This window comes from Heptranchias perlo, chromosome 8 (genome assembly GCF_035084215.1).
Source record: "Heptranchias perlo isolate sHepPer1 chromosome 8, sHepPer1.hap1, whole genome shotgun sequence".
Taxonomy (NCBI): domain Eukaryota; kingdom Metazoa; phylum Chordata; class Chondrichthyes; order Hexanchiformes; family Hexanchidae; genus Heptranchias; species Heptranchias perlo.
In genome coordinates, this window is record NC_090332.1 from 48,709,656 (window position 1) to 48,721,972 (window position 12,317).

Here is a 12,317-nt window from a genome sequence, read left to right on the forward strand (position 1 = left end):
AATATTGCCCATGGCCTTATTACAGGGAATCTTTAATCATGGTCGTCTGCCTGAACTGTGTTTTTATTAACTATGTTTTTAGTTTTATTGATGACTGTAGTGTAACTTATCAGTCAGTAGCAATGCGTCAAAGTGCAGTGTCTGCATTGGACTCCCTTACTCACTGGTCTCCTTGATAAATCCTGCAGGAAACTAACACTAATCCAGCAATCCAGAATACAAGAGTTGAGTACAACGGCTAAACTGTACAAATCCAACAGCAAAAGAAAAAGATCAGTATCCTTCAACGTTTACAACTCTTTCCTCCAGAGTTGCTATGATTTTTTTTTATATGGTTTTGCCACATCAAACCTTCAGCTCACAACAGAAAACAGCATTGCGATTGTCCCACTGTCCATTTCTGTGAGTTCCCCGTACAACACAGCAATCAGACCTTTGACATATATGACAGATCTAACAATTTCTACGTTAGGCTGCCAGGATTAAATTATTTTAATCTGTGCCCATGCTACTGGAATGCCAACATGCTGCAGCACAGAACACTATGTTCTACATCTGTCATGCTCCTTGTGTGGTAGTTTCCTGATTTTCGCCAAGTCATGAGGAGGAGATGCTGAGAGGATGTGATACGCTGCTCTACTGGGATGGAGGGAAATCAGAGTTCAGCCGATCATGCATAGTTCCTACAGGCTGGTTACAGAGTAGCAAAGGCAGAGGCTAGAGATGGAATGTCCTGTCCATCTCAGTGATGGTCACGAGGACCATCCAGGCCACTGTCAGGAGCCCTTTGAGACCATTTGCTAATGGCCTGTCCCTTTGAGCAACTCCATTCCTCTCTATGAGCACCTCTCCACAGCCAAGTGGCGGGGACTACAGGATAGGGGGAATCGAGGGCACAATGGTAAAAACAAGACTTATATTTAACCAAGGTATCTGGAACTTGCCTTGACCAAATGGGCGTCATGTCTGCTGAGCTGATTCTGTGACAGGTATTCTCTGTTCACTATCCAGGGGTGTCGAAGAACCTGCGCTGCTGTGTGCCTTTGATGAGGATCTACATGTAACATCTTAGATACCATGTCCTGTGGCGGAAATCACAATACTTTAGACAAGCAGCATCTTTTTAAAAATGTTAAAATATTTTATATTTACATTATCTCCTTCTTTGGCTTGGTGTCAATTTTTGTGAAGTGTCTACATTAAAGGCACAAGTTGTTGTTGTTGAAATTGTATTATGCAAAATTTAAAAACAGATGTGCAAATGTATCTGTACAAAACTTCTTTGCCTGCTATTTTAGCAAAGGCATCAACCCATTTAAAAAGAACTAGCACCATTCACATCCTTAGGACGTCCCAAATGTTTTATAGCCAACACATTACTTTTGAAGTATATAATAACAACTTCTATTTATATAGTGCCTTTAACCTAGTAAAACGTCCTGTGGCGCTTCGCAGGAGCGATTATCAAACAAAATTTGACACAGAGCCACATATGGAGATTTTAAGACAGGTGAAAGAGGTAGGTTTTAAGGAGCGTCTTAGAGGAGGAGAGAGAGAGAGAGAGGTGGAGAGTTTTGGGGAGGGAATTCCAGGGCTTAGGGCCTATTCACTGTTTAATGTTGGCAGCCCATTTATACAAGCTCCTCCAAACAGCAATAAGATAAATGATCAGATGATCTGTTTTGGTGGTAATGGTTATGGAATAAATGTTGGCCAGGACATCTCCCCTGCTCGTCTTCAAATAATGCCAGGGGAGCAGGCAGGACCTCGATTTAACAACTCATCTGAAAGATGGCAACTCCGATAGTGCCGCACTCTTAATACTGCACTGAAGTGACAGCCTAGATTATTGAGATGAATTTCCACAGGGGTTCACCTGTTTGGCTGCCGTAACTTCAGCAGAAGATCTGAAGAAACGCTAGAGAAATGGCTGATCCTCGGCCAAAGTTACGGCAGCCGGTCAGGAGGACCCCATGGAAATTCCACCCCTTTATACTTAAGTCTCGAGTGAGTCCTCAACTCACGACTTCTGACCCAGAGCAAATCTGTAAAATCTCAGCAAACTCTCATTTGCAGAAAGAGGCTCTCCTAAGGACTCAGTGGGTAAGTGCAGCACATAGAGTGGTAATGATCTGTGTTGAGTATTTGATCTCAGTTAGTACAGCGTTTGCAGCTGGTTACTGTCTGGTGATTTCTACTGGACAGTGAATGTGTGTAAATGTTGGATGAAAACAGGATTGAGTTCAGCAGTGATGCCCATCATCCCCATCTCTATGGTAAAATAGTCTATGAACATTCACTAACTAGGATCACACGTGTAGAACGACCACTTCAGTAAGGTAATGCAGAGAGAAGGGGGGCCGCAACAAATCGTCATCCTCACAGACGCGGAGCAGGAGGTGCTGGAGCTCAGCCGAACCCGCGAGTGCCTGTCCGTCGGGGATGCCGAGACTGGCATCCAACAAATGACTGGTGACATAATTTTAACATTCAGCACACACAATATGAATTGATGTTAACATTACCATCTTCAGCACCTCAGTATACTCATCGCAACATGACACATCTGTGATGATGCACAATATTGACTTCTGTTCTCTTACAGGGCCTTCAGCGACCGCAGTGATGGCAGAGGGCGATTCCTCAGAGGACCTGCCAGCCTCTGAGGGGGCACCGACACATCTGAGCGAGCCATTCACCAGCACAGATACTCACACCTCGGTGGGTCCTAGTCCTCAGTTAGTTGGGTTGGCACATGGTGAGTTACCACACACGTGAGCACGAGCAGACACTGGTGGCAGGGGCAGCTGCAGAGAGTCCGCGGCGATGGGCACACTCTTCTCCAGGCTCTACTCAGCTGGACGCAGATGCTGAACCCCGGGGGCCATCCTTTAAAAGGAGAATGATCGAGGGGCAGCAGCACATTTGCGAGGTACTGGAACAGGTGCCAAGCACACTCTCCACAATAGCGCAGAGAATGGAGGAGTCCAACTCCTGCATGAGTGGAATGGTGGCACAGGGACCTGAGCAATTCCCTGAGATACTGTCACAGGGATGTGAGGGCATCTCTGAGATAGTGTCACAGGGACATGAGCAACTCTCTCAGATACTGTCACAGGTAAGTGCGGGAATGTCTGCGATGGAGAGAAGGCTAGCCTCCATTGAGCTTCAAGCACGGCTCACAAATGAGCCCATTCAGGCCCTGACAATGGCCGTTCAGACTCGCAGTGAACAACATTCTGCCGCCTTAAACAGGCAGGTAGGTACACTAGCACTGGCCGCACAAGGCTTCACACATGTCCTCCAAACGTTTGTCCAGCAGAGTGGTAGGAGTGATGTGGACCTGGCCCAGGGGACGGATGATGACATGGAAGTGGGGACACCACTCAAAGCGTTCCCACGTCTCACCCGTTGACCCCCTCTTAACCAGTACCCGCAATGCTGCCTCCACTCCAGGTGGCCGAGTCTACCCCTGCACAGGTGCAGGTGGAGCAGTCTTTGGAGGGGCCCTCGTGGGCACCAAAACCCAGAGTGCGTAGGCCCAAAGCATCTAATCGGTCAGGGCATGAACAAGAGCAACCTGCCACTACCTCTGCTGCAGCCACAGGGGATGCACCACATAGAAGTAGTCGGAAGAGAAAGGCGACGGTTTTGTAAACACGAAGGGGATGCACAAGGGTGTTTGACGTTGGTCATGTTTTTTTAATTTATATTAGCTTTTTGTTAAACTCACATTAAATATTATTATTGTTCCCACTACTGCCATGTCTTGGCCATTCTTAACTGGCTTCTGTAATAGGGCCCTTTCATGAGGTTCACCATGAACGGCGACACTTGATGCCACCCATTGAGTCACTCTACAGTGGATGTATATGTAGTTGCAGGCCTGTTTTGTGCAGGGAGGGGTGGGGGGGGGTGGGGAGGGTGGTTGTTGCTCGATCCAGGTGGTGTGAGGACTGGGCTCTGATGTTAGGAGAACCGTTCACATATCAGTGACTCCCTGGCCTCACGAGAAGCCAGGTGAGCCGCTGCTCCGCTTGTGGGTTGCTCCCGCTCCTGCTCCTCCTCCTCCTCCGCCTCCTCAATGTGGGTGGCAGATATGGATGGGGCCTTCTCAAATTTCGCCCCTCTGTGTTGTTTCCCTCTCTGCTTTTGCGCAGGTGCCTGTGGTGCAGCACTGTGTTGTGGAGCTCCACGTGGCGGAGGTGGATGCCGTGCCTGGCGAGGCTGGTGATGTTGCTCGTCCTCGGGCGTAGTGATGAATGCAGCCATGGTGCCCCCCGCACCCCCCCATCCTGACGGTGTGAGTTTGAGGGGGTCCGCAAAGTAGTTAAATATTTTTGAACAGCAGAATTTTGAGTGGAAAGTAAGAATTTTGAGTGAAAAAACACAAAGATCTTGCAGCAAAAACTTTGTCTGAAGTGACAGAGTGACCTGCTGCAATAAGTGATCTTTTCTCCCCATCTGTCAAATAAGCATTTGCATCTCTCACTGGCTGCTGGCTGAAACACGTCTGTTGCAACGTGGAGTGTTTCCCACAGCACGGGAAACACGCTGAGGATCCTTCAAAATCGCACCCCTGCCAAAATGTGGAGAAAATTAAGTTCTTCAAGTACTTCAACTATCAACAACTGTGTAAATAGTCAACCCGCCGGCTTTAATTGCCGGTGGAACTTCCGCGTTTGGGAGGCACACGCGCACCCAGACGCGTCAATGGGGAACCCGGAAGTCTGCGGGTTGGTGTCGGGATCCGAACCCGCTCAGGATTTCTGTGATTTTCAGAGCCCCCCGCCCCCAACACACCCGCTACTTCACTCGAAAATCGAGCCCATTGTGTATGGAAAACAGGGCTCAGTGGCTTGCTTGTTTACCTATATTAGTCCTACTCACCTTGGCAGCATCAGAAATAGTGTCCCAGTTTCCTCCAGTGAGGGCATATTTCCCACTTCCGATACGTGCCAGGATTTCTTCAGGAGTATCATCAGGCCCATTTGCAAACGGTGTGAACCTAATTGAGAAGGAAGAAAATCACTCAATCTTTGAATTTCCCTCATAGTTTTATTCTACGGACATCAGCACAATAATCGGAGTAAGTGTAACCCGGTAGAGAGTCTCAAGCAATTAACAAACAATCCATTCCATATTTCCTGAATTTACATTGACTAGATTTCTAAACGGATAGCTCAAAGGTCCGTGTGCCACCGATGGAGGCTCACGTGCAGCAGGCAAATCATTGGAAAATCACAGGCAGTTTGGCTACAATTTTCCATCCACTGACATTAATGAAGAACAAGAGCATGGGCGGTAAATTGGGCGGTGTAGCGCCTGTTGTTTTGGTGCTACATGGCCTCTCTGACATCCAAGATGGCATCTTGGATGTGCACGCATGTTTCCAGCGTGATGTGCGCCGGACGCCATCTTGGTACAGGAGTTAGTGCATGCACAAATACTGAACACTGGCAGCATGTAAAGTAGGGAGAAAATGCGTGCAATCAGTGTGCTACGCTGATTTAAAGTGATAGACACCATTTTGGACCTTAACGCTCAACTCAACGCACAGTCTTAACCCCGACCTTCTGAACGTGTCTTACAGTGCCTGGAGGACCCCCACCAGCGCTATTTAAAGGGGCCATGCAGATGTTGCAGGTTAGTTGCTCGATTATTGCTTCTGGCTGCTGGTAGAGTAGGAAGTGTTTTTTGAAGCTTCCAATTCTTATTGAGAGATCCCAGACTACATTTGAGAGTGCTTTGGTAGGTACTGCCTTACAGGTCGTGAAGTTACAACCGTGGTTGAACAACATTCCTGGCAACCATGGGCAGTCTGCTAGGGCTCTCGCTGGGCATTGAGCATGACTGGGAGCATGCAGAGAGGCCACGCACAGCAGGTCAAGCTGCGAGGAGACGGAGGACGAGGAGGCGCAGGGCACTGAGCAGGAGTCCCTACCCAATGAGGGCCTTCTGGGACCAATTCTCTTACCTCAACATGACCGAGGAGAATTGCATCCAACGCCTGAGGTTCACCAAGGGAAGCAGTGACCGAGATCTGTCAACTGGTGTGGCCACAACTGTAGCCTCAGAGCAGGGCAAGGACATTGCCTGTGGCTGTGAAGGTCACCGTGGTGCTGAATTTCTACGGCTCAGGATCATTTCAGGCCTCTGCTGGTGACATGTGCAACATCTCGCAGTATGCAGTGCACCGCTGCATAAGGGAGGTCACAGATGCACTGTACCAGATGAGGAACATGTTCATCGCCTTCCCTCTCCACAGAGACAAGCAGAATGAGCGAGCACGGGGGTGCCGTTGACTGCACACATATTGCCCTGCGTGCCCCGCATATCAACTCAGCCGTTTTCGACAACCGAGGAGGCTGAGGAGGAAGACACTGAGGAGGAGGAAGAGGCTGAGGAGGAGGAGGGGGTGGAGCTGGAAGAGGAAGTGGAGGAAGACGCAAGGGTGCAACAGGAACCACCAGCCTTGTCTGCAAGAGCTCTGCGTGCTCGCCTGAACCGTGCCCGCTATCAATAATGTGAACTACATCCCCCAACTCACCAACAGTCCTACACTCCCCACCTTTCCGCTCCCACAAGACAATCAAATCGCCTTCCATCTGATTACACATTGGTGTCCCTCTCAGCTCATTGCATAAATAAAACCCACCACCACATGCAAAATCAAAGTCTCATTTATCAATGAATAAATGAAATTATGCAAACATAACAGAACTATTCACTTTTGTGCATTCCCTTAGTGCCTTTTGTTCGTCTGCCTTTACCTATCCTAGTGCTCCTACGAGGTGCTTCCCCGGTGGCTGGAGCATGGGTGGTGGGAGAGTGCTGACCTTCAGTGGAGGATTGTGCAGATGGCCTTGGAGGAGGACCTCGAGCAGCTCTGGGCCGGGAGAGCCCGGCTTCAGACTGCACCATCTCAGCATGGGCTGCAGCAGTCTGGCCTGGCTGGCCGATAGCAACAACAGGGGCACTGGCGGAGTAGCAGGGGCGGGAGCAGGAAGGCTGTCATCCTGAGAGAGGGCAGCAGGTCCGACTGCCATGGCGCCACTGCCACTCTCCCGGGGCGGCGCCTCAGTAATCCTGGTGCTCAGCTGGAGATCGGATTGCTGGAGTGCTGTGATGCCCTGGAAACCCCGTTCCACACTGGTCCCAAGACCCACGATAGCAGCAGTCTGAGCTCCAAATGCAGCAGTCAGACCTTGGATGGCAGATGTTTGTGCTGCAATGGAAGCTGTGACATCAGTCATCAGACGCTGCATCATGGTGGGTTCCACAGGTGCGCTGATGGAGACCACCCAGTCCATGTTAGAAAGGATGGGCTCCAAGCTCTGCGCAAAGCCCTGTGCCAAGTTGGAGCTGGACTCCTCCATGCCCCTTCTTATTGTGCACAGGCTTTCTGGCAGGTTTTCCAGTGCCCCAAGCATTTGGTGATATACGCCTATCAGCCATCTTCTGTAGCCTGGCCCATCGAAGTCCTCATCTGATTCCTCTGCAGCAGAACTAGTGAGCGACCTCGCCCTCCAGCGAGCTGGCACCTGTGGTATCCGTTCCCCCTGCCCCGGCTCCTGCGCACTTGTGCTCGGTGTCTCACCACATGCAGATCCCTCCTCTAACCTAACCTCTAAAAGACGCACAGTGTCAGTCTCTGAGCTGGTGGAAGCAAGTGTCAGATTGAGTGACTTCAGTGGCTTCAGTATCCCCCTCCTCCTCCTCCTCCTCCTCCTCGGACAGTGCCGCCATGTGTTCTTGGGTATCTACAATGACAAAGGGAAACAGGTTGAGTTGTGGAATGGGGAAAGGAGCAAATAAGACTTGTGTGCTGACAGCATGTGCAGCACGTGAGTCAGAAAAGATTATGGGAGGAGGGAGATTTGGAAAAAGAGAAGGAGCATTAGATATGCAGAGACCCCCTTCATCGGGACCTCCAGCATGGCACGTTGTGACGGCTGCAGCGACGCCCCGCCCAATGATCCGAAGCACTGTCTCCTCTAGGGGGGTGAGGACGTGTAAACGTGCCCGTCCACCCTCAGGTCTCTCCTGCTGCCGGCTGTATGCGCCACCTTCTCCTGCAAGACAGAGGACAGTGTGTCAGTGAGACTCCTGCAAGGTGTGTGGGTGATGTGCCTGTCGTGGTCGAATAGCTGCCAGTTTGTGTGAGTGCAGCATTGCGTATGGATGGGCAGTGTTTGTTGATGGGTGGGTGACGGGAGTGTGATGCGTAGAGCAGTGGTGCAGTTGGTAGGATATGCCACTTAACACTTGCATTCACTCACCTTGACCACTCATGTCAAATCATTGAACTTCTTTTGGCACTACACCCACATGCGTGGTGCAATGCTCCTGACGTTGACTTTCTGCGCCACAGCCTGCCAATGCCTGCGGAGCTGCAGTCTGAAGGGTCTCCTGCCACCCTGCGGGTACATGTTGGCCCTCCTTTCGTCCACCCCTTCCACCAGGGCCTCCACTGCATCATCGGAGAAGCATGGAGCCCTCTCTCATGCCGGTCCTGCTATCCTCGTGGCCATCTTTCCCTTCTCCATGTAAGCTGTGCATGCCCTTTGAAATGTGCACCTGCACCTTTAAGAGGTGAAGGCTGCTGATGACGTGCGCTGTGCACGCCCCATTTCCTCATTCTCCGTGCAGCCTCTCAGCAGCCTGGGTAGCGCTGCCCACACAGAGATATCATGGTAAGTAGCAGGCAGCACGAAGTTCATGTACTGCCTTCGTAGGGACCAATTGGCACAGGGTACTAGCGCATCACGCTACTCCCGCCCGAAAACAGCTGGGGAGTAGCATGCATCATTCCCTGCAGTTCTGAGATTAACCGTGTAGATCTTCTATGTACCCCTGTCAGAATTCAATGCATGAGACCACAATCTCCCACCCGTCTGCCTCATCAGTACAACATCAAGTTAATGGAGCATCTGAATTCCCATAATGCACAGTGGCCCTAAAGATGCTCTACCTATAGAATGGTAAAGAAAATGCCCCATCTATAACTGGTGCTGCTTTGCACCATGGGGAATCTTTTTCAGTGCATCCACACAAGGATCCCACCAGTCATAAATGCAAAATAATATTCTTTGAACAGTAAGTGAAAAAGGCAAGGTGGGAGATACACTAAAAGAGGAGATTTCAGATTTTTTTTTTAATTCACTCATGGGATGTGGGCGTAGCTGGAAAGGCCAGCATTTATTGCCCATCCCTAATTGCCCTTGAGAAGGCCTTGAACTGCTGCATTCCATGTGGTGAAGGTTCTCCTACAGTGCTGGACTCTGTTACTTTTGGTCAGAGAGCAGTCACGGTAGGTAGATAGGCTGAGCAGCACAGGAGGACGAGACAACGAGCAGGACGTGGGAGAGGGGGCGCCGAGCAGGACGTGGGAGAGGGGGCGCCGAGCAGGACGTGGGAGAGGGGGCGCCGAGCAGGACGTGGGAGAGGGGGCGCCGAGCAGGACGTGGGAGAGGGGGCGCCGAGCAGGACGTGGGAGAGGGGGCGCCGAGCAGGACGTGGGAGAGGGGGCGCCGAGCAGGACGTGGGAGAGGGGGCGCCGAGCAGGACGTGGGAGAGGGGGCGCCGAGCAGGACGTGGGAGAGGGGGCGCCGAGCAGGACGTGGGAGAGGGGGCGCCGAGCAGGACGTGGGAGAGGGGGCGCCGAGCAGGACGTGGGAGAGGGGGCGCCGAGCAGGACGTGGGAGAGGGGGCGCCGAGCAGGACGTGGGAGAGGGGGCGCCGAGCAGGACGTGGGAGAGGGGGCGCCGAGCAGGACGTGGGAGAGGGGGCGCCGAGCAGGACGTGGGAGAGGGGGCGCCGAGCAGGACGTGGGAGAGGGGGCGCCGAGCAGGACGTGGGAAAGAAAAGCCGAGTAGGACGTGGGAAAGAAAAGCCAAGCAGGACATGGGTGAGGATGCACCAATTAGCACTTGGAAGAGGAGACCCCTAGCACCACATGGGAGATGGGTGGCTGTGCAGCACATGGGGAAGGAGAAACCAAGCAGAGATGGCACTGTTACAAGGTTTAATGATGAGCTGTTTAACGTGCCAGAGACAGCTTCTAAGCATCTATGTCCTGTAGCTCTATGGGGAGTCTAGCACAATACAAATGATGGGAAAATGTACAGTTAATATTAATAGTTATGATTGGAGTACTAACTCCATATGATCACTACAAGCAATGATCACAAAGTCAATTCCACTGAATAAATAAGGTATAAACAGTCAATCCCATGAGTATACTGGACTCCGCTCCTGTTATTTACTCTTCACTTAGAAACTTCTTGTCAGATAATCCAATAAAGAACACTTGGAAGCATTTCAAAGCAGCCTCAATAATTTGCAGAAAAATTTCTCACACATTAGAAGCTAAAAAGGGCATCATTTCCTTTATAATAAAATGTTTAGGTAATTTAATTTTTACACAATTGTAATTTGGGTTGTAATGTACCAGCCTGCCATTTGTGTGTGACATCACAATGGTGCATGGTTCTTCATCCTCTCTAACAAAAATAGTTTGGCAAACACATTCATAATGGTCCTATCCCTTTAAACATTTTGTGTCATTTGCAAAAAAGATTTACAAGACAAAAAACTCATGAGAGCAAATCAGTGGGGTAACTGGATCACACCTGTTCATGGACAGTCATATTGCATACATTGAAGGGTCAATTGTACATCTCCTAAATGCCTCTACATGAACCTCCAATCCTCTTTTAAAAGACACATGTAGCCTCTAAATTAATTTACGAACATTCGGGTTCTGTGTACATACAATCCCTCTGCTAGTGATGCCCAGAGCTGCGCAATGAGGTTACAGATCTGAGTTCCATTGCTGCCTGTCACTTCTATGTCTCAGCTGCAGTTCATGGTAAGGGTGATGAGACTTGAGGGCCTCATGATAGTGCAACAATGCACTTTGGGAAGGGGGAAGGAGAGAGAAAGAAAACTCATGCTGTTCGTTTCACCCTCCTGGCAGCCAATCATACATCCTATTGATGAAAACAACAGCTGCCTTACCCCGCCAGCATAGTGTAGAGTAGAATCCCTAAACTCCAGATGTCACAGGCTGCATCATATCCTTGTCTCTTTAGTACCTATAGCAGAAATATTATAAGAAATGATTTACTACTCAGCTTATGGTGATACAATGGATCAATAATAAAAGTTTCATTTCAATTAACTCAAGTCAAATTGCTAGGGAAACCATGATGCATCATCAGAATGTATGAATCTATGTTTAATTGAAGGAATGGCTTTGTGATGAACACTGTTCCAGAAAAATCTATGGAAATATTGTTTGACCCCTTGCTATCATTTCTTTGGAAGCCCCTTTATATCACCTGTCATGTTTCTGAAGAAATCTCTCAGAAGGTGATTAGTAATGCAGAGGATATAAGAGAAATCTATTGGGTTTTAAATTTGGAAACGGATGAATTTCATACAATTATTCGTCCTGTATAAAAGTATAACATGGAGCTCTCCTGATGGCTCAGTGGGTTCATGTACTGTGTGGTGTGGTACTGAGCATGGTCATATGGGAATTGCAACTGTGACCCTATGCTCACACCACATTTTTGAGACACCAGAAAGTATTGTAACAGTGTGTTTGTAAAAATGGCTGGTGAATCCTGCTACAAATTTTGGGTCTGCTTTAGATATTCTCTCCGATAGCATCACCAGTCCCTCCCGTAAATGAACATGCATCCCTGACGATCAAAGTTTACTTTTGCTGCCCACTATCTAAGCATATGATAGCGTAACCTGGGGCGGAGGTGCAACAATGAGACACTTGTATGAACAGGATGCCATGATCCCCACACGTTGCCTCACATGCACTTCCCCAATCTTCCGAAAGGCAGAAGGAGTAACACTTACAGTTAGACAAGGCCAGATTCCAATTGTTAAACTGCTTTATTTTAGTCAGTAAAATTAGAAAATATGCCACACCGACCCTCTCTTGTGGGCTAAAATATATTCACTTTCCTTTTTCGCTGAAACCTGACCACCAATCTAATCCTAGGCCAGTTTCCTTAATTGTAAATGCCCACTGGAAGCATCTGAAGTGAGATGAAGAATTTCCTATTATCATAGAATCATAGAAGTCACAACATGGAAACAGGCCCTTCGGCCCAACATGTCCATGTTGCCCAGTTTATACCGCTAAGCTAGTCCCAATTGCCTGCACTTGGCCCATATCCCTCTATACCCATCTTACCCATGTAACTGTCCAAATGCTTTATAAAAGACAAAATTGTACCCGCCTCTACTATTGCCTCTGGCAGCTCGTTCCAGACACTCACCACCCTTTGAGT

The 12,317-nt window shown here is 49.4% G+C and overlaps 1 protein-coding gene across 1 annotated transcript in view; it reads right to left on the minus strand.

The window, feature by feature from the left end:
- Positions 1-12,317, minus strand: part of rps6ka2 (ribosomal protein S6 kinase, polypeptide 2) — a 594,161-nt gene that overhangs the window by 9,705 nt on the left and 572,139 nt on the right. Inside the window, exons 19-21 of the mRNA XM_067989092.1 lie at positions 11,023-11,099; positions 4,891-5,008; positions 945-1,082 (exon numbers count right to left, since the gene is read on the minus strand). Coding sequence (XP_067845193.1) covers positions 945-1,082; positions 4,891-5,008; positions 11,023-11,099 — 333 coding nt within the window. The remainder of the gene's footprint in view (positions 1-944; positions 1,083-4,890; positions 5,009-11,022; positions 11,100-12,317) is intronic.